This window comes from Pongo pygmaeus, chromosome 14, assembly GCF_028885625.2.
Source record: "Pongo pygmaeus isolate AG05252 chromosome 14, NHGRI_mPonPyg2-v2.0_pri, whole genome shotgun sequence".
In the NCBI taxonomy this organism is placed as follows: domain Eukaryota; kingdom Metazoa; phylum Chordata; class Mammalia; order Primates; family Hominidae; genus Pongo; species Pongo pygmaeus.
The window spans coordinates 43592063-43614706 of record NC_072387.2 but is presented as its reverse complement, the minus strand read 5'-3'; the positions used below and the strand labels follow the sequence as shown (position 1 = coordinate 43614706).

Sequence of the window (22644 nt, the reverse complement as noted above, 5' to 3'; positions counted from 1 at the left end):
GAAATAAATACAATTTTAAATACCAAGATATAATATAAATATTAAATGAGTTTTGAAGAAAAACAGTAAAAAGTAACCATGTGTCTTGGATGAATAAACCAAATAACCTATTACATATGGTTTTAGCAGTAAGATTTGATAATATATGTATTTCATATTATTTCATAAGAAATATTTAAATTATACACGGATTTTTCTAGTGGCTACTTCATCTCCCACTTCTTTTCACAGTACTGACTAGATTTTAAATACTGATCATAATGTGTCCTAGTTCACTGAGATGATAAATAGCAAAACGTTTTGAATTTAAATAAAGGACTGAAATTTAAAGTTTGATTTTGCCACTAAGCTGAGCTGCCTTCCAATTAGATTATTTAAGATCTCACAAGCAAAATAGTATCACAGCAGGACATAACCTCAGGATTCCTTTTCACTTCAAAGCTTTTTACTTTCAAAACTCCAACCTTTACACTATATTGATATAAAAGAAGGCAAGACCCACAGACAGGAGGTGAATGTTATAAATGTACAAATCTCATATCTATATTTAGATTTATACTTTACATAAAGATGTTCCCAACACAGAAATAATATAATTAGAAATACTAAAATGGAATTTCATTAATAGCTAATTTAGATAATAATTATGAGAAAAAGCATTTCATTGTACCTTAAATTTTTCCCATATCTTCATTCACTAGATTCGCCATCAATTCAAAATTAGATAACCCATTAAGGAGCTCATGTATATGTATATATATACACTAATGAAGCACTACTATGTTACTTTTGGAATAAAAATTAATGCTTATCTATATAACTTGCCCATTAAAATCCCCAAGCATGGCAATGTGTATAGTCAAAATAGCTGCTACAATTCATTTTTAAATTCTTGTATGTATAATTCTAAGATATAACATTAAATTAAGAGTCTGGCACATAAGGTTTTTTTTAATAAAAGAGAAACTATAAAAATGCACATGAAATCACACTCATTAGAAGAGATTTAATTTTTACATAAACATGGATTTGCCTGGTTAGATTGAGTCCTCAAACATAAACTATATATAAATAAGGGCTGATGTCAATTAATATTATGCTAGACTTATGCCATGACAAAAGCATTATAAAATAATACCATTCTTTAAGATATAAATTATGTAACTGCTAATAAATATTATTCTTCTGAATAACTTTACCCTAGTAATTTTCTTCAACCTGACAGGGTTTCATGGTCAATTCACACCATGAGTATATGCAAATGATAAGGTCAGGATTAATATTTTTCCCTCAACTACATATTATAATCATTATACTATCTTTGGTAAGAATTTTCTATTTATTATCAAGAAAGGCATTCCTTTATGATATAACAACCTAAATGTCAGGGTTTTATTTATTGTATAAATATCTATCTCCATTAGTTCTAAAAAAATTTTTATTAGCACTTTAAGGGCAGAACCCAAATACTGTAATACATTTACACAGCACTGAGTACACCATGCATAGTCCTTAAGTGTGTATAAAATACCAGCAATTGTACATGCAAAGAAAACTTACCAGACAGTTGTTTCCACTTGACTGTCATTGAGCTGCCGATTATCCAATTGGGCAAAAAGTGGAAAAAGCACTTGAATCCCTCCAATTGAATGAATTGCACTATGAATTGAATGTGTTACTATCGCTTTCACATCCTATGTCCAAAAACAAAAATGTTTATTAAACTTCTATAGAATGATTTTCATCACTATTTCCTTGTTCCAAATACCTTTATAATAGAATTAAATAACATACTTGGACATTTTTAAGCCTTTGATTATAATTTTTATACACATATAAGACAAAAAAGTGAATACCTTTGCTAATCACTTTTAAATTTCAAATCTTAGGTTGAGACATTTTCACACTAAAAATATGAAGTTAAAATCAAACGTTATTTTAAAATCAGAAATACTATTGATGGATTTAAAGACAAGTAATTTTAATGTTAGAGAATATTAGTAATACATTCTTAAAGCAAAGTATGTTTTTATATCTAACAACTAACTTATTAAGTTAATTGATTTAATTTCAAAGGCTATATAATATATAAGATAATAGATATGACAGATTTCCTACTAAGGAGACAAGGCCAGGGTAGAGTATACTGCTACAGAAAAGAGAGATATTCTTTAAAGTTTCACTTAAAAGAATCTGCAAAAGCCAAAAAAGAAACAAAAAATCATAGATTTATAGATGAGCAATGTTTGATATATAAAATAAAGATACTGTCAAATTCTGACAAGAACATGAAAACAAAGCCACGATTCACCCACCTGAAGCATTAGAGCATGTGGGGAATGCACAAAAATTGATGCATTCTCTTTTGGTGATGATTCCAGGCAGAGCTGAGCATCAGTGGCCTTAGCATTATATGTAAAGGCAATGCTACTTGCAAGTTTCCCATCATATAAAACCTGTTTATGATGTTCTGCCAAATGAATATCACTCTCAGATTTAAACTTGAAGGTACTCTGAAAACATAAAACTAAGGTAAACATTCTTTTTAAAAGCAACAATTAAACTCAAAAGTTTTAAAGCAGAGAAACATTTACAATAATAAACTACTTGTGTACCTTTCATGTGTCAGGGACTATTCAGTGGTATTACTTACTTTGTTATTGTCACTTCAATTCAATGAGAGTTAAGTTTTATTATGCCAACAAAGATGCTCAGATCTTCATTTTCTAATTTAAAGTTTTTGATGACTGGCAAAATCATTTCATTAGAAAAAATATCAAACCTGATATTACATATAAATAGGATTTTACTTGACTACATCATAGCTTAAGTTGAATTTTTCTTGTTAACACTTTAAAAAGTATTTGTGTAAATAAACAGTGCCTGGCACATGAATTACTTATAGAGAAAAATGACTATCATTTGAGGCTATAAAAAGTTAACATGTAAAAATATTCACATCTTTATTAAAAAGCAAATCAACCTAAGAAATACCAATGCTACTCAATAATAATATCACAATATACATACAAAACTCAGAAGAGAAGTTCATTAAAACATGTTATTACTTTTTATGAAACACAAGAACTAAACATATGCCATCTATAACAAGAAAGGTACTGTTAGATGTGGTTAAAATTGCTCTGCAGATATGAATCTAATAATGATAAATAATATTTAACCTTTGCAATAATCACATATCAGTATTACTATTAATTTCAACTTACAACTATGAAAACTGAATGTTACAGAAATTAAGATGTAGAAGGGGTCAGCACGTAATTCTAAGTCTTCTGATTTATAGTCCATATTCAATGTATCGATAGTGAAATAATCTTAAAATCCTGACTCTGACACTAATTATCTTTTTCATGCTGAGGAAATCATTAGGCTGATGTGGCTCCAATTTTCTTACTCTAATGTTATAAGGTTAAATCAAATGTCCCAAACTCAAGTTCTTACGGGAGGCACACAGATATGCATATAAGTGAATTGGGCCAGATGGGGACTTCCTCAAACTAGAGAAGGTTTGTCCTTTCTAAAAGTGGCCCCTACTCCTCAGCTCAAGTCAACTGTTCAATGTTGCTAGTTCTTCCATATTTTTCAAGAGAAACATGAAATCTGAATTTTTATCTAAAATCACTATATTTTAAAATTTAATTCAAACATTTTAACACTGTCCAGACCAAACATGTCAGTTTTTACTTCTGGACTAGTGTGTAGAGACTATCTAAAACAAAACTGGATGCAAACCATTAGTTATTAGGCATGTGCCAAGACAAGAGCAACATGAATGATTAAAAATTTGTGTATGCTGAAGTCTGAAGTATTTCATTGATAATACTTTTTTTTGAATGAGGAGGGTAGTGTTATCACTAGAATGCTTAAGAACTCAGCATACCTGCATTCAAAAAAACAGTGACTGAATTAAAACACACAGATAAGTTGTTAAACACTGAAATCAGCTTTCCGTGTCTGCATTTTACCACTGCTGAAACATTTGTACATCCCATTGTCTAGAACGAAACTCTTGCTTTCATTTTGTTCATACTGCTTACACTGGAATTAACAAGTTTTAATATATTCTCTTGAAAGATTTAAAATCATTTTGTGGAAATGTAAGATATCTAATAAAACCTATTTTTATTTGGAAAAACACTGGTCTTAGTTTTTCTGAGTCCATGATACATACCCTACCCTATTTTGGTTTGTAGGAGGAAAACAAGTTTATGTAATAAATCTAAAACTTTTAGGTTTAAAAAAGTGTATAATGTAATTTAAATATAAACATAGAGTCCATTAAATGAAGGTAATTTTCTTATCTTTCCTTATTTGTAGTATTAGGTTATTTCTATGTCTTTAAATTTATATATAAAGGCGGACATGCACAATGCTTACACCTGTAATCTTAGCACTTTGAGAGGCCAAGGTGGGAGGATCACTTGAGGCCAGGAGTTGAGATCAGCCTGGACAACACAGAGAGAGACCCCATCTCTACCAAAAAATTAAAAATTAGCCGAGTGTGGTGTCTGTCACACACCTGTAGTCCCAGCTCTTCAGGAAGCTGAGGTGGAAGGATCACCAAGTCCAGGATTTTGAGACCACAATGAGCCATGATCATGCCACTGCACTCCACCCTGGGTGACACAGTGAGACCCTGACTCTTAAAAAAAATTTTTTAAAGAAAAAATTTTACATAAAAGTATAAGCCTTTATATAAATATCAATATTTACTGTATTATTTCTTTCAGAAGGATTTTCAGAGGAAGAATTGTTATATAAAACTGTATGACTAGGACATGGATGAGAATGAGGAGTGATTGCAAACAGGCAGGTAGGATCCTTCTGGGGTGATAGAAATGTTATAAAATTAAATTGTTGTGATGTCTGCACAACTTTGTAAGTTTATTAAAAAAATTGACGTGTACACTTAACATTAATGATTTGTATGGCATGTAAATTACACTTCAGTAAAACTTATAATTATTTTAAAAGAAGAAAAGAAGGTATGAATATATTTTGTACTAATTACACTCAAATGAGTAGAGTATGATGCATGCTTTTCAATATGGACCACTTCAGCATAACAAAGAAGGTGGATGGAAGCAAAGTTGTACTGAGCTAAGGAAACAACTCCAAGTGGTAACTGAATCCACAGAAACAAATGAAGAGATTCATAAATGATAAATCAGAAGATCAATATAACAAAATCTACAAACATATACTGTATCTCCTTTCTTCTCTCAGCTTCTTTAAAAGACACAATTATATGAAGTAATAATTATGTCATGTTGGGTTCGTAACATATACAGATATTATATGTATAACAATAATATCATAAAAAACAGAGAAAACAAATAGAGCTCTATAGAAGTAACATTTATATAACTCACTAGGATAAAATTAATATAAATCTGAGGCTGATTCCAGTGAGTTAAGATGTATATGGTAAGCTCTACTGCAATCACTAAAGAAATTTTTTTTTTTAATTTAAAAGACAGAATTTATGCCATTATATTTACACTATAAGAAATGCTAAATGAGGTTCTTCACATTGAAAGGAAATGACCCTGATGACAACATGGATCTACAGGAAAAAATGAAAGCATCAGAAATCATACATATGTGAGTAAATATAAAATACTAAATACTGATGGACAGATGAATATATGGATAGGTACTACACAAACACATAGGAATATATAATCCTTAATATCTTAAGGACACATGATATAGGACTCATCAAAACAAAAATTACATTGTATTGTTGGGTTTGTAATGGACACGGATATAAAACATATGACAATATTAAGAATAGGAAAAGTAGAGATATATTGTTAAAAGGTTCTAGTATTTTACTTGAAGTAGTTCGATATTAACTCGACTATTATAGGTTAAAGTTAAGTTGTATATTGTAATCACTACAGCAACCACTAAAAATAGAACAAAGAAATATAGCAAAAAAGCCAAGAGATGAATTACAATGTAACACTAAAAAAATTAACACTACAGGAGCCGGGTGCAGTGGCTCATGCCTGTAGTCACAGCACTTTGGGAAGCCAAGGCAGGAGGATCACCTGAGGTCAAGAGTTCGAGACCAGCCTGGCCAACACGGTGAAACCCCCCTCTCTACCAAAAATACAAAAATTAGCTGGATGTGGTGACACGTGCCTGTAATCCCAGCTACTTGGGAGGCTGAGTAGGAAAATCACTTGAACCCAGGAGATGGAAATTGCAGTGAGCAGAGATCGTGCCACTGCACTCCAGCCTGGGTGACAGAGCAAGACTCCATCTAAAAAAAAACAACAACAAAAAAAATTAACACTACAAAACGCAGGAAGAGAGGAACTGTGGAATAAAACAGATCAGACAACTATAAATGGCAAGCTTAACTATAAAGAAATGTTTTTAAGTGAAAAAAATTATTTAAAAATTGAAAATGCTATATAAGAAAATAGGCACATAATCCAAAGAAAGCAGGAAAGAATAAATAAATAAATAAAAAGAACATGAGACACATAGCTAACAAAAAATAAAATGACAGATAGAAACCTAACTATCAATAATCACATTAAAGATGAACGAAATAACCAATCAAATCAAAAGGCAGAGATTGTCAGACTGGATAATAAAATAAGATTCAATAACATACTGTTTATAGAATATTCAAAGATAAAAACATATTTAAAGTAAATAAAATGGGAAAAATCAAGAAACCACAAGAAAGCTGGAATGGCTGTGCTAATATCAGACAAAATAGACTTTAAAACAAGATATATTACTAGATATTAAAAAGACATTGGATAATGATAAAAGGGCCAATTATCAGGAGGATATAGCAATTGTAAACATATGTGCACCCAACAACAGAGAGTCAAAATACATGAAGAAATGTCTGCAGAAATGAAGGGAGAAACAGACAAGTTAAAAATAATAGTTGGGCACTTCAATACTCAACTTTCCATTCATAAGATCAAGAAGGAAACTGAAGATTTGAACAAAAACCAAACAGAACTAACAGACATCTCTAGAACACACCATCCTAAAACAGCTTAATACACATTCTTCTAAAGTACACATAGCTGGACTCAGTGGCTCATGCCTGTAATCACAACACTTTGGAAGGCTGAGGTAGGAGGATCACCTGAGGCCAGGAGTTCAAAACTAGCTTGAGCAACATAGCAAGACCCTGTCTCCATAAAAAACTGAAAAATTAGTCAGGCACAGTGGCTTGTGCCTATAGTCCCAGCTACCCAGGAACTGAGGCAGGAGGATAGCTTGAGCCCAGGAATCTAAGGCTCCAGTGTGCTAGGACTGTACCATTGCACTCCAGCTTAGGTGACAGAAGGAGAGACCCTGTTTCCAAAAACGAAAATGTACACACGAAACAGTCTCCTGAATAGACCAAACTCAGGTCATAAAACAAACCTGAATAAATTTATGAAGACAGATATAATACAAAGTATATTATCTGTCCAAACTGGAATGTTAGAAATCAATAATATAAAGGAATTTGATGAATTCACAAATATGTGGAAATAAACACATTTCTAAATAACCAATGAGTCAAAGAAGAAATAATCAAAAGGGAAATTACAAAATATTTTTAGATGAATAAAGGCACAAATACCAAAATATAAGCAGTTAAGGCACTTAGAAATTTATACCTGTAAATGTTTGTATTTAAAAAGAGGACTTCAAATCAACAACTAAACCTCCCATCTTATGTCCCTGGAAGCAAACAAGCAAACTAAACATAAAACAAGCAGAAAGAAAAAAATAAAAAGAATTATAGAAGAACTTAATGAAATAGAGAATAAGAAAACTGTGAAAACACAATGAAACCAAAAGCCAGTTCTTTGAAAAGATCAACACTATTAACAAGCCTGTACCTAGACTGAATAACATATTAATATTATTATCTCAACAGATACACAAAACATATTTGATAGAATCTAACACTTTTTATTATAGAAAGCATTGAACAAACTAGGAGTAGAATGGAACTTCTATCTACTAAAAAAAGCATCTATAAAAAATCTACAGCCAACAACATAGTGCAATTTGTTGCAGGATGTCAGAGCATAAGAAGGGTAGGAAGGGCAGGTAGGAGAGCTGCCCATTTCATGATGTCAGAATTCTAAAAATGTGATAGGGCATCTACCTGAAACAACAAGGAAGAGGCAAGTGGGTTGTGCCTTGACATAAAGTTTCTGAGTATGTGCAAGGTAAGGAAGGTTAGGTACACTAAGGGCTTCTCTGTCAGAGCCTGAAAAGGATGAGAAGGCATCTGCCTGAGAGGAGAGGGCAAACCTTGGGAGGCAGCTGCATCTAAAGCGGAGGTTGAAAATCATTCATTTGTGTGTGGCTTGGCATGTCGGAGCCTGGGCAGGCAGAGGAGGGCATCCTCACAGGGCGGATGCCTGGCTCAGGTTGTTGTAGCCTGAGAAAGATGAGAGAATATGCACAAAGGGGAGCAACCAGGCAAGGGACGGCACAACACCAGCAGGGCAGGGAGCATATTGCCTAAAATGTGCTTCCTAGTAAGCTAGGAAGGGGTGTCAAGAGTTCTAGAGAGAGGGTAGCATCTGAATAAGAGGGTTGCCCAGCAGCGGCTGGGGCTCCAGAAGGATGGGGAAGGAAACAGCTCAACAGCCTAGCTCAGTGTTTTGTGCTAGAACTGAAGAAGGGTTAAGAGGACATCCATGATGGAAGGCAGCCAGAAAAGAAGCCAACACCTGCCTCAGGTGAAGAGGGCATCCATATGGAAAATGAAGGAAAGACTGAGAAGCTGTTTGATGCATTATAATGTAAATGCAGTAAACTGGATCTTTTTACTAAAAAAGACATTATACAACAATTAGCAAAAATTTAGTGGGGCCTGAGAATTAAATGGTAGTAACACATTGATGCTAACCTCTTGATTTTATGTTACACAATAATTATGTGAAAGAATGTTCTTGTTTGTAGGAACATAACATTCAGGAATGATGGAGCATCATGTCAGTAGTTACTCTCATGGTTCAGGAAAAAAACTGACTGGGATAGTGCTTGTAGCTTTTCTGTAATTTTTATTTTACTTTTAAATTTTAAAATGAGAGAGAAATGAAGGAGATAAAGATTTAAGAGAAAGTGAAATATGAGAAGTGATTTAAGAGAAATATTAAAGATAAGCAAAGTAAATAAACATGCATAGTCAAGTCTCTGGAGAAGAAAACCAAAGCAAGGAAATAGAAGAAATTCTAAAAGTATAGTACAAGAACAATTTCTCAAAATATGAAAAGATGCAAACTACACATGAAAGTGGACACCACATACCTGAGAAATTAACTCATAGTGACCAGCACCAAGACATATCTACCAAAATTACTAGATTTAAGGAAAAAGAAAAAAAATCCTTTGAACATCTAACAAGACTAAGTGCCTTGTAATGGAGAAGATACTACATTGTCAACAGACTTTCAATACCAATACCTCATGCCAGAGAAAAATTAGTAGCATATTTAAGACATCCAAAGAAAGAAAAGTCAGGGATTTTATAGCCAGGCAAAATGACTTTCAAGTATAAAGTATAAAGCCCCTTACAAACTAGTATCAAAATGCATTTCTCAAGAAATACTATTTCCATGAACTCTTCCTGAGGAATCTACTACAGAAAGAGTTAAAACACAGCCAAAACACATCAATATAAGGAAATAATATAAGCCTTAAACACACAGGTACTTATAGAACTATGATTAAGTAAGAGTTAAGAGTCAGTGGTATGTAGTAACTGTGTGCGCTCACAATGCAGATAAGACCTTGCATTAGCTTGCTGGGTCTGCTATGAAAAAGTACCAGAGTCTGGATGGCTTAAATAAAAGAAGTTTAATTTCTCGTAGTTCTGGAGGCTGTAAATCTGACATATGGGTGTCAGCAGGGTTTTCTTCTGAAGACTCTCTCCTTGGTTTGAAGACAGCCTAACCACCTTTTCTTTCCTGTGTCTTCACATGGTCTTCCCTTTGTGTGTGGCTGTGTCCTAATTTCCTCCTCTTTATAAGGATACTAGTCATACTGGATTAGGGCCCAATAACCAAATGACCTCACTTAATCTTAATTACCTCTTTAAAGACCCTGTCTCCAAAAACAGTCAGATTACAGGCTACTGAGGGTTAGAATTTTAGTGGAACATAATTCACCTTGTAACATACCTCAACTATTTTTAAAATGGCAAGACGGAGAATGAAGATAACATATGCAAAAACAAATTAACTGTATTTTCAGTAATTATAACAATTGGGCATCATTGGCATTGTTATTCTGAGGCTGTTCTTTATGTATAATTACAGGATTTTCTAATCTATTATCCTGTGTGTATTTGACAGTCAGTATCCTCAATGAAGAAGAAAGGAGATTTAACTTCAAGTAGGTCAAGTGAAAACACCACACTCTCCTGCTTTTTCTCCTTATTCCCTTGCTCTCCTCATTCTCCTTTGCTGGTTCCTCTGCATCTCCTCAACTTACAAACACTGGCTTTCCCAAGGACTCATTTCTCAATTATCTTTTTCTCTGAACTCACTTCATTGTACCTAAATCCAGTCCTTTACCTTTAAATCCTGTCCATACCCTGCCAATGCCAAATTTCTATCTCCAACCTATATGTTGCCTCTGAACTCCAGACGTTCTTCATTTTTACATTTAAATATCAGGCATCTCAAACAACTATGTCTATAACCTATGTCCATAACCAAATATTTGATCTTCTCTGCCAAAACTTATTTCTTCATAGTCCTCCCCATCTCAGTAAATGACAACTCCATCAGCTCAGTTTTTCAGCCTAAAATTCATGGGGTTACTTGCTCCTCTCAATCCTCTCTTGCTCCCTTACCCCATGTTCACAGTGACAGAAAATCCTACTGGCACTACCTCCAAAGTGTATCCAAAAGCTCACCTTTTAGAGTCAGATATTTTAGATATGCTTTATCAAAAATCTAATCGAGTTGCAATACTTTCCAGAGCTCTTTCACTAAATAACTACAACAGCCCCCTAACTAGTCTCCCTATTTCCACCTTTTCTCCCTATTTACCAAAGTAACCAGAGTGATCCTTTTCAAATTGGTATCAGGCTCAAAACTTTTCAATGGCTGTTCCTCTCACTCAACAGCAAAAATAAAGTCATAACAATCCTCTGAAAGCATGTAATTGTTCTCTGAATTAATCTTCTTTGACTCTTCCCCTTGCTCCTTCTGTGACAGTCACAGGAAAACAGTCACAATGTTCTTTAATCTGTGAAGTAAGCTTCTGCTAATGGCCTTTATTCTTGCTCTGGCATTTGCCCTTAAAGCTCTTCCCCGTATATCCACTTGGCTAGCATCAACTTCCAACTTTTTTACCTGCTTTGTGTGTCTCATAGCTCTTATCACCATATAGACACTATATATTTTTCTTTTGTTTTGTCATCTATCTTCTCCCATGATACTGCACACCCTACTTCTCCAAAATACAGGCAGGGGTTTTTGTTGGTTTTAATTCTTACATCCCTAGCATCTAGAACAGTGCCCAACTGTTTAATAAAAGAATGAATGGATGAATTAGTGAAGGCTAATTATTTGTATTTAGTTTACCTTATCTCTAGTAGCTAGCATTGATTTATTTTGTTTTTCCTTTCAATTGAGCTTTTGTTACCTTTAATTTGAAAGAGGGGTCTACAACATATGCTGTGGGTAAATGAAATACTGGATACATATTTGGCCTATCATTCAAGAAAAGACATGCAATTTTGACTTTGTTAATTTTGTTTTAGCCATTGAATTGTAGTCAACATCATTCTATCAAGACACGTTGTAAAATACAGTAACTTTTCAACTACACAGGTGCATTTATAGCCTCTCCACAAATCTTTCTGTTAGTTGTCATATGTATTACATGTATATACTCCTAATCATCCAGGTTTTCTTCTTCAGTCAGTAATGACAGTCAAATAACAACAAATTTATTTAATTTTCTTTCAAAAGACTTCAAGAATATTTTCACCGGATAAAAAAATTCTAGGTTGACAGATTTTTTTCTTCCTTTCAGAACTTTAAGGATTTTGTTCCACTTCTATGGCTTTCCTGCTTTCTGATGAGATGTGTACAGATATTCAAATTATTTTTCCCTTATCAATGTCTAGTTTTCCTCTGCCTGATTTCAAGATTTTCTCTTTATTTTTGGTTTTCCACACTTTGACTGTAATGTGCCTACTTTGGTTCTCTTTGCATTTATTTTGGTTGGAGTTTTCGGAGTTTCTTCAATCTATAAATGTAAGCCTTTTACCAAATCTGAGAAGTTTTCTATCATCATTTATTCAAATATTTTTTCTGGCTCTTTCTCTTATACTGTGTCTATCAGACCTTTCAAAATTGCCCCATACATCTCTAGGGTTCTATTTTTTTACCCCAATCTTTCACAACTCTCTTCAAAGTTTCTATCAATCTATATTCAAGTTCATTTACTTCTCTATCATATTAATTCTGCTAATAAGCCCATACAGCTTATTTTTAATTCTGATATATTTTTCAGTTCTAGAATTTCCATCTGACTTTGTTTTATTTCATGGCTGATACTTCCTATCTTTTAATTCATTATAAGTAATTTTTTCTCTACCTCACTAGTTATAATAGACCTCATGTGATATTTCCAACATGTGGGTTATCTTGGTGTTGGTATATGATGATTTTCTCTTCCCTTAAGAATAAGTCACATTCTCCTATTTTTAGAAAAAATACTTTGGGATTATATGCTAAATTGTGTGACTACTACTCCATACAATATTGTAGAGAAACTTTCTGGCCAGAAAGTTTCCTATAAAAGCAAAAAATAGGGATATCAGTCCCTGCAGACCGACTGTTCCATATTTTGACTACCCTCCAAAGCCTGCCTGCTTTTATTCAATCTCCATAACCCTATAGATGTTATCTATATTATGTGCAGTTTACAAATGGTTATTTGTGAGAAGATCAGTTTGTTAGGAGCTCACTCCTCCATACAAGTATTGGAAATCCTCTGAAGTGAATTTTAATTTTGGAGGTTGTGTTATACTTTTTCTCTTATGAGTTAGAACTTTATTATGATATAGCGATTCATAAAACCATTGTTATCATATTCATAAATGAAGGAGAGAACTCAAAGCTAAATTTTCAAATATCTGGCAATGAAGACTAACTGCTTGCCACACAGGGTTAACATAATACTGAGAAAATATCTAGTAATAATTATAAAATATAAAAACTTTGTTAAAATGTGATTTGCAAGCTTATGTCAAAGGGCCACCTGATACACAAGATTTTATAATCTCGAAGACATTAAATAACCCCAAATAGAGATCCACAGTAAACTTATCTGATAGTAAATTTCACCATACTAGACAAATCTACAGTGAGATTTTCTGTATTTTAAATATTTTCTGAATTTCTGAATATTTCTGAATTTCTGAATTTCTGAATTTCTAAATATTTTATTTTCCAAACTGAATGGTTTATTTAGTTGATAAGTGACACCCTAACTTATTTACTGTTTCCAGAAAATAACCAAGTACGGAATATTTACTGATAAACTGCAATGCTCAAAACCAAACATTCGACAGAACAAAAATTACCTAGCACTCCAGTGACCAACAAGTCAAAATCATTTGTGACAGGCTCCATTGAATATATAGTTTGATGACATTATTTGAAGGTAGAATTAACTTATTTTATTAGTTTCGAAGCCCATATGTTGACATGCTATCTACACTAAGCTCAGAATCATAAATATTGTCTGACCATTACAATGAAAGAAAGTTCCATATAACTTAAGGCAAAAAATTTAAATACTATTGTATTATACAACACTAAGTAATTTAAACTCCATTTGTGATTTATCCAAATGACCACTAGTTATTATTTGTGATTTATCCAAATGTCCACCTTAAAAATTCCACTGTAGCCCTCTACCCCTTCACTCACAGGAAGTGACTTTACCAAGATAATTGTGACTATAATGTGTGAACTACTCAGCTTTTCTGTCAAAACACAATCTGATCATATGCATTCCTCCTTCCCTATATTCTCTGAATTTCTGAAAAAAAGCGCTTTTTAATATAAAAAATTTTTGCTGATGCCTGTCATGGTAGCAATTGTACTTAAAATATTTACAAATTGAGAAAATGCATTTACCCGTGGATTTATCATCAACTCCCACTAACAACAAGGGATGCAGTGAGCTGAGAACTTTCAAAACTTAATAAAATACTCTCTGATGTAATGCCCAAATTTACAGGTATATCTCTTAAAAGTTCTGACTTTAGGTACTCTACTGTGTGTTAGGATACTAAGGATACACTATGTCACATGAGCTGTGTACACATGATGACAGGGTTACTGCTCATTATCACTGCTGTTAAAAATAATGACAAGAAAGACGTGTGAAAAGAATACTACAAATTACAGAGTTTGCAAAGCTGTTCAGGACAAAGTTTGCTTCTTTGTGAATAGAAGAATTACAAAATTGCTTATATTCAGCCCTTTTCCTTGATGTTGCCAGGAAGCTCCCATCAATTCTGAAATTTAACATTAGCAATCATATTGGATTTGTATTTTCTTGATATTCTGCCTTTTTATATTTCATTTGTTTGCTTGTCACTCTATTTAATATCATTCTATTAGAGCTTAAAAAGACCCTGCAAGTATTTTATGAAACAACTCAAAGGAACTAGGAAAGAAAAGCATGCAGCATATTAATAAAAAATGTGCATTACAAAAATATTCCTGTGCAAGATCAACAATGGCAGAACCAGGATGCAAACCCAACAAAAAGACCCATGAAAGAAAGAGTAACTGTAAAAGCACAAATTCATTTCTAGAGCTAGTAAGACAAAACCAAAAATGATATGGAAAATATATGATAGCAAGTATTGTTACCTTGACATAAAAATAATAGAATTATTATTCTTAAATATTATTATGGTTATTAAAGTCACTGAGAACAAAAAGATCTTTTAATATGGGTAAATTCAAACTTTCCTCTCTCTCTCTCTCTCTCTGTATATATATATGTATGACATAAAAAGAGAAATACCAATGCAAAAATACAAAGGCCAAAGAGGGAATATTGTTTAATATTTACTACTCCTTTCCATAACACAATCTTCACATTAATTATTTAAATTAAGTTCAATAAAAAACCACACTTCCATACAAGACAAGTACTCCTTCAGAATTATAAACACTTTGACTATAATGTGTAATTCTCTTTCAGCTCCAAGTAGTTTGAGACTTCACAATTCCCAATGTGATTTAAATAGAACCCTTATATACTCCCCTAGCCAGATGTACTACACATTTAAAACTAACTCATATATGTGCATGCTCTATCTTACCTAGAGTCTTTGTTTTTAAAGTTTAAAAAACAAAAAGAATATGATAAATTACATTAATCAGTTTTGCTAAATTAGTATACTCACTACTGTACCTACTTCCTCACTTAGTGCAATTAAAGCAAAAATATAAGCTAAAATTGAATAATTTCAGGCCCATGAAATATATTATCTTGGTTTCCTTCTAAATCTTTAACTCTTCTTTCCAAGTTACCAGTAATATTAACAAGTTCTTTATTATGTTCATTATGTAATATGTATATTTCAAATTTTTGTATTTTAAATACATTAAGCAAAACAGTTTTATAAGATTATTTCAGAATCGTTAACAAAAGGCATGCCATCAATATTAGAAAATATTCTGAAGAATAGAAGTTTATAAAAATGGTTGAGAAAAAAGCATCTTTGAACCAAAAAGAAACATATAATAAAAACTGACTACATTCCAAAAAATAGAAATGACTCTTAAACCGTATTAAAGAAAGATTTTCACTAAAAATTATATTACACCACATTTTACATCTAAAACTCTCCATAGAATTTATAAAATTACAGTTATTACTACCTTATATCCAGGTCCTAACTGATGAATTGCAAATATCTGTGCTGGGTTGAGTGCTTCACTGAACACATACACGGCACCAAGTTGACCACAGAATACCCTATTTGCATCAGCAGTTTCTGATGATCCAAGAAAGCACTTGTCATAGCTCTATTTTTAAAAGTCATAAAAAAAATGCATTATTTTTAATGACAAAAAGGTTTAAATCCTTAAATAGGCCTTCATTATCATGAATATTTTAAAATATAACAATAATAATAGAAGAAAGCATCAATTAAAACTTTATTATTTTAATAATAAATGCCAGTCAAGTTTTTTGGGAAAATGATCAGTTACATGTTTCACACTTACTTTAAGCAAACAAACAATAGCCACCTACTCAATCTTCAGACTTACCACTTTTCAAATATTGTAGTTAAAGGCAAAAGAGCTTATAATTATTTATTTACAAAAGTTAAACTAATTTAAAACTGTAATGATGTATAATGATCCATATATAGAGAGATTGATCTGAATCAAGGGAATGACTATTCCAAAATTTAATCATGAACACACAGGGTCTAATTTTTTTATTTCACTTTATTTTTGAAATTACGAATCTATTCCTCTATTCCTCCATATTAAGTAAAAGACGCAAAGAAAATCAATCCCTTCTCATATATGAGTAGGAATTACACAGAATCAAATAAACAATAAGACTAAGATCTGCTGCTTAAAGCCGATGGTACAGTGCTCTCCACATGAGGAATTCAGCACTGAAGAAACCAAAAGCTTGATCTTTCCGGCCTCTACTTCTTACACCTCGCCCACCCAAACCAGAGAAGGCAGTCATGGCTCAGTTCCTTTCTCCTATCCCCACAGGCTATTTCACACCTTAGAACGAATAAGCAAAAATTACATATGTAAGAAGTACTTTTCGTACTTCAATAAAGTAACAAAAAAAATTGTGAATGGGGTACAAAGACAAAAAAATTGCCATTAAATACTCAATCTTTAATTAGAAGTATAAGAACTTTAACTGCATAAAGTATGTATATATGTTATTATCTAGAATTCTCCACTTCTTAGGACACTATTACAAATAACCAAAAAACTAAGTCTTTTCTTTCCAAGATACTGTCTTATCATTTAATGAGTCAAGAAGACCACTGGGGTTTCTTCCACTCTATAATAAAAAGACTCTGGAGAGATCTCCTCTGGAGAGAAGATAAAAAGCAGAATTTCATCTGTGTATTCTAATTCTGAAAACAACATTCTATTAAATATTTATTGGTTGTGGCTCAACCATGAGTTTCTACGGCAGAGAAAAGCAACTTTTTCTATAAAGGGACAGACTGAAGATATTTTAAACTTTGCCTGCCACACCTGGTTTCTGTCCCATTCTTCTTTGATTTTGTTTGTGTCTCTTAAAAAAGAAAGAAAAAACCTTTAAAAATTAAAAGCCAAGATTCTTAGCCCCCAGCTTACACAAAACCAGAAACAGGGGGAGGGTAAGATTTGGCTCATAGGGTGTAGTCTGCCCAGCCCCGATCTAGGGGACAAACTGTGGACCATATGCACAGTGCTAGTTAAAAGAATACAAGACAGGATAAGCAAATCCCTGCCCTTCGGGAGATGAAAGCCTAGAGAGACGCAAACAAAACTGAGAAATGAATTGTGTTTAAGAGGTAAGTTCTTATAAAACCAGGTATGATTGAAGGGTTGTATATTATTGAGCTTGCAGGTACTTTCAGCATCAAAACAAACCTTTCACTTTGGCTCTGACAGGCCGGAATGTAGACAATGGAAAGCCCAAAGGAGAGAAACCATAAGGACCCTTGAGGTTTTAATTCTAGTTATTCTCTACCTAGAATCCAACTGTGTCACTTCTTCCACTGCTAACATACTGGTAGAAACTAATAAAGTCTCTTTGTTTTATTGCAATAAGCGATTTAAGTGATCTTCCTGCTTCTGTAATTTCCCTTCAAAATATTCTCAATACTGCAGGCAGACTGATGGTTTTAAAATAGAAGCACACATCACTTGTCTGCTGAAAACCTTCCAAGGATTTTTAAGCTGAGTAAGATGCGAAAACCCAGGCCTTGTTTGCTTATGAAGGCCAAAATGATTTCTGCCTAACCTCATCTCTTAATATTATTTTGTCTCTTCTTCCCTCTGCTCCAGACAAATTGCCTTTTCCTTGAACTTTTCTATTCTGCCTCAAAGCCTTTGCACTCACTGTTCCCACTGAATAGAAGAAGTTCCCCATATACCTTGCTTGCTCAACTCTTCCTACTGAAATCATCTCTGGACCATCTGGCTTCTCCCTTCCCTACACCTACTTTCTATATCCCCAATTTATTTTCTCCATAGCATGTATCACTATGTAATTAATAATAGTGACTATCTGTTATACTTCTGTTTAGGGTCTTCTTTCCATATCTAAATAAGGGGTAAACCACATTTTTTAGTGCTTGATGCTGGAAAAAACAGAATACAGGATTCACGGTTTTTGATCGAAAAAACTTAAAACTTTGGCTAAACGTTTCTGTTTTTTAATCACTAATCATGTCTTTTAGAAATTTTCTTATACTAAATTTAACAATGAAAGATTCATTTAATAAAAAGAATAAACTTTCAAAGTTTTAAGTTTCTACCAATTTTATTATTCAATTCATATTGTAATGATAGATCATACTCTCAAACAAATTAAAACACAGACAGAAAAATAAAGACTTACATCATTTGTGTTAACATGCCAAGCCATATCACCATAAGATACCAGTTGTCCATTAACATAACACCGAATTTCACTGTTCCTCCATCGATTGTAAATGTGGACAATGCTGATCATGTACCACTTAAATAAAAAAATTAAATATATCAATATGTAATGTTTGGTTGTTACAGTCTAAAATGCAATTATAACATTCATAAAACCCTACAAGAATATGCTGACAGGACTATTAAGGATCATCTAATACCACTTCATCAAGCTCCCCCTCCCATTTCTCATTTCACAGATGGTAGAAGTGGCACATAAAGAATATTCCTGGAGAAGACAAGAACTACAACCCCTTGACCTCCAGCGTGACGTTCCTTTCACTATACCAAGATTCAAAATTGTGGAAATATAATTTATTTGTGTTCATTCATTTAAAATTTACATCGTGCCAGGCACTGCAAATACCCAAGGCTGACCAGTTCTCCTGGAATTTATGAGCTAGTAAAAGAAATATATATGACACAATTAAACAAATGTAGAGTTATAAATCATGGTGACTACAGTGAAGAGAAAAAGAACAGTATAAACTGAAAAAGAATAAACAAGGATTCTACTTTGGATTGCATGGTCAGGAAAGATCTGTCAAAGAAACAACATTTTAGCATTTATAATAAGATTTAGGTAGCTTCAATTTCACAATTTATATTTAGTAAATCCAGTGATAATTATATATTTAATAACTTAATGTGGGAATATTTATTAAGAATAAATGAATGAGTTCATATTAAGTGCCAATTTTATAGTTACTGGTATCAAAAAGCATTTTAAGTATCTATTTTAATATGGATGGTTTGATTTCTGAAACAATCTTTAGTCTCCTGAGAGTTAATAGCCTAAAATCGAGAATATAGAAATATTTTTTTCTAAAGTATAGAAAAATACAAATGATTTGTAAACATTTAAACAAGTATGCTTTCTGAAGTTAAGGGGGGAAAATTAACTGGTTTCTCCCTCCCACCAAAATATAAAATACAAACTTTGTTCTACAGATTATTTAAATGCACTATTCAATTATTTCATATATATTTTCAGAAATAAAAAGTTATAATAATCCTTAATCACTAAAATATTAGTTATTTCAAGGTATCTAAAATACTTTGAGCAAAATTCAATTTTGTTCATTTCAACTTAGAAAACAAAAATAGGCTGGGCACGGTGACTCATACCTGTAATCCCAGCACTTTGGGAGGCCAAGGTGGACAGATCAACTGACGTCAGAAGTTCGAGACCAGCCTGGCCAACATGGTGAAACCCTGTCTCTACTAAAAGTACAAAAATTAGCCAGGCGTGGTGGCATGTGCCTGTAATCCAAGCTACTAGGGAGGCTGACGCACAAGAATCACTTGAACCTGGGAGGCAGAGGTTGCAGTGAGCCAAGATTGCACCACTGCACTCCAGCCTGGGCGACAGGGCAAGACTTTGTCTCAAAAAAAAAAAAGAAAAAAAAAACTGCATTAAAGAACTCAAAAAAGTCAGTAATACAAAACAACAGTGTGCTTCTATAAAAGCAAGGTCAGGTCAAGACATTTAACTGTCTAAAACGCACATCCTTTTTTAAGTTTTTTCATTCCAGGTAATCATTAATTTATTGGAAACTAAGTCTTTCACTTGATTCGAAACCAACATATATGTTAGCCCTGATTAAAATCAGAAGAGAAAATCTTTAATGTATTCATTTAACAATTGTTTCTAAATATTACAAAATTATCAAGAAAAAACTGTAAAAAAAGAGTGTCAAATAAATTTAAGGAAAATCTTATAGAATTTTACAAGTATAAGAATTAAAGTTTGCATATATTACCTTCACTGAATTTGAAAATATTCAACCAGAATGCTATTTAAATAACACAGATGACACAAACTTTATATTGTGGAGTAAAATGTGTAAAAACTTTGCATTTCTAAAGAGAAGAGACACAAATAAATGCCTATAGGAAAAGATTTCCTGCCCAAAGACAGTTCTAAGATAAATACTAGATGTATTATTATACTTATTGGTGTACTTACTATAAAAAAGTACTCATTCAAACAATACTTACTGAGTTCTTACTACTCTAGACAGGAAGTAATGTACTGGGCAGGAAGATTTTTACTTCATAAAGACATGAATTGGATTCCCAGGTTACTAGCTCTATGGCTTTTGGCAAATTACTTAGTATCTCTGAACCTATTTTCATCTCTGAAAAAGGGGAATAATAATGCCTACTTTGTGGAATCCTTGTGCATATTATAAATAGATAATGTATGAAAACTATGAGGAAAAGTTCCCAATGTATTTGGCACCCATAAATAACATACGATTGACTAAACTGTTATTTTGTTTTTATCTACTATGTCCCATGATGAGGTTCGTTTATGCTAAAAATTGATTATTATTTACCTTTCAGAGGCATTCATTCATTCAAAAAATGTACTGAGCCTACTTTATGCCAAGTACCCCGTCCCAACCTTGGATCATGGGTATATAAAGACAGACAATATAGACACACTCAAGGAAGTTTCACTAGAGAAACAGTTATGAGAATAGAGAGTATCTAAAATACAGATTTGGGAGTAATAAAAGTAAATACTGTAAGTAACTGGGAAGGAAAGACAAATAGAGAAGAGAGACTATCATAGAAGTATTCACTAAAAGAATAAAATGAACTGTAAGACTAAGCTTAAAGGATGAAAAGAAACTGTTCAGTAGACAGGGGTTAAAAAAACATTCCAGGCAGAATCTTAATACGATACAGCACAGATGCTTGACAAAACTTTCCTCAGTGTGTAGGTTTAGCAGGAAAAACACAAAAACAAAAACAGGCAAAGACCAGATTGTAAACAGACCTTTAGGCCTTTGTTTTTTGCATAATGTGGTATAACTAAATAATTTTGAGCAGGAAAGTTAAAACGATCTGCTCCATAGTTAAAGAAAATAACTGGCAGCAATGTGGAGGTGAGATAGGTAGGCAAGTGTGGATAAAGATAAAATTGAAAAACCACTGCAAAGGTTTAGGTAAGACACCATAAGCTTCGGAACTAAGACAAAGGCACTAATAATTTTTAAATGAGGATGGGAATTAACTAACAGAACTGATAAGAAGTGTTAACATATAAAAGGGGAGTCTAAGATAGTCTAAGATGGCTTCCAATTTTCACTTAGATGGGTAAAGGTACCATTAACTTAGATAATTAATACAGAAAAATTAATCAGATTTGGAGTTTATCAAGGTTTGCTTTTGGTTGTAACAATAATATATGATAAAATTAAATGAATGAATAAACAAATGCACTCATTAATGAGCTGATCTCAGTAAAGACCATAGTACTTATTTACAAGAAAAGTAACTTTTCTCTTTCCATGGTACACCAAACTGTACTCTACAGATAACAGACACAAATGAGTTTTTCAATGGTTAAAAACAAAAGCCTAACTTTTGATCTGATATACTTTAACTAAAGAAAATAAAAATAAACTTGGAAACTATGTGTGCATAGTGATATTATGTATATATAGTGAAGTCTGCATTTAGTTTGAGACTCAAAAAGAAATTTATGAAACGACACAACCAGTAATAAGGAATAAAAAGATCCATATTAAGAATCCACAAGATATGTATTATAAATTGAAGATATGAAAATAAATTGAAGATTAAAAAGTACAGCATGATATCAATAGTAGCTAATATGTCTAGAGCACATATTACCATTAGGTAACATGCTAATGGTTGATATCCATTTTCACAAGTTCTAACAGCTGGTTAAGTGGTACAGCTGAGAAAGCAAAAGTTTTAATGTAAAGATTTCTTTTTGAAAGGCCAGTAAATCTCGTATTAGGAAGGATAACAACAACTTAGCTAGGGCATCTATGGAAAATTAAAGGAATAAATAAGAGAATGAATTTATTTTGAATAATGAAACACAGTAAAAGCAAATATTTATGACTTTTCAAGGTTTGTGAGAATC

At 32.6% G+C, this 22644-nt stretch overlaps 1 protein-coding gene across 7 annotated transcripts in view; it reads right to left on the bottom strand.

Moving 5' to 3' along the window:
- NBEA (neurobeachin) overlaps nt 1–22644 on the bottom strand; it is a 754643-nt gene that overhangs the window by 611627 nt on the left and 120372 nt on the right. For all 7 annotated transcript variants that reach the window (XM_054446222.2, XM_063650755.1, XM_063650757.1 and 4 more), the window contains exons 7-10: nt 18655–18774; nt 15939–16085; nt 2316–2513; nt 1561–1694 (exon numbers count right to left, since the gene is read on the bottom strand). In XM_054446222.2, coding sequence (XP_054302197.1) covers nt 1561–1694; nt 2316–2513; nt 15939–16085; nt 18655–18774 — 599 coding nt within the window. The remainder of the gene's footprint in view (nt 1–1560; nt 1695–2315; nt 2514–15938; nt 16086–18654; nt 18775–22644) is intronic.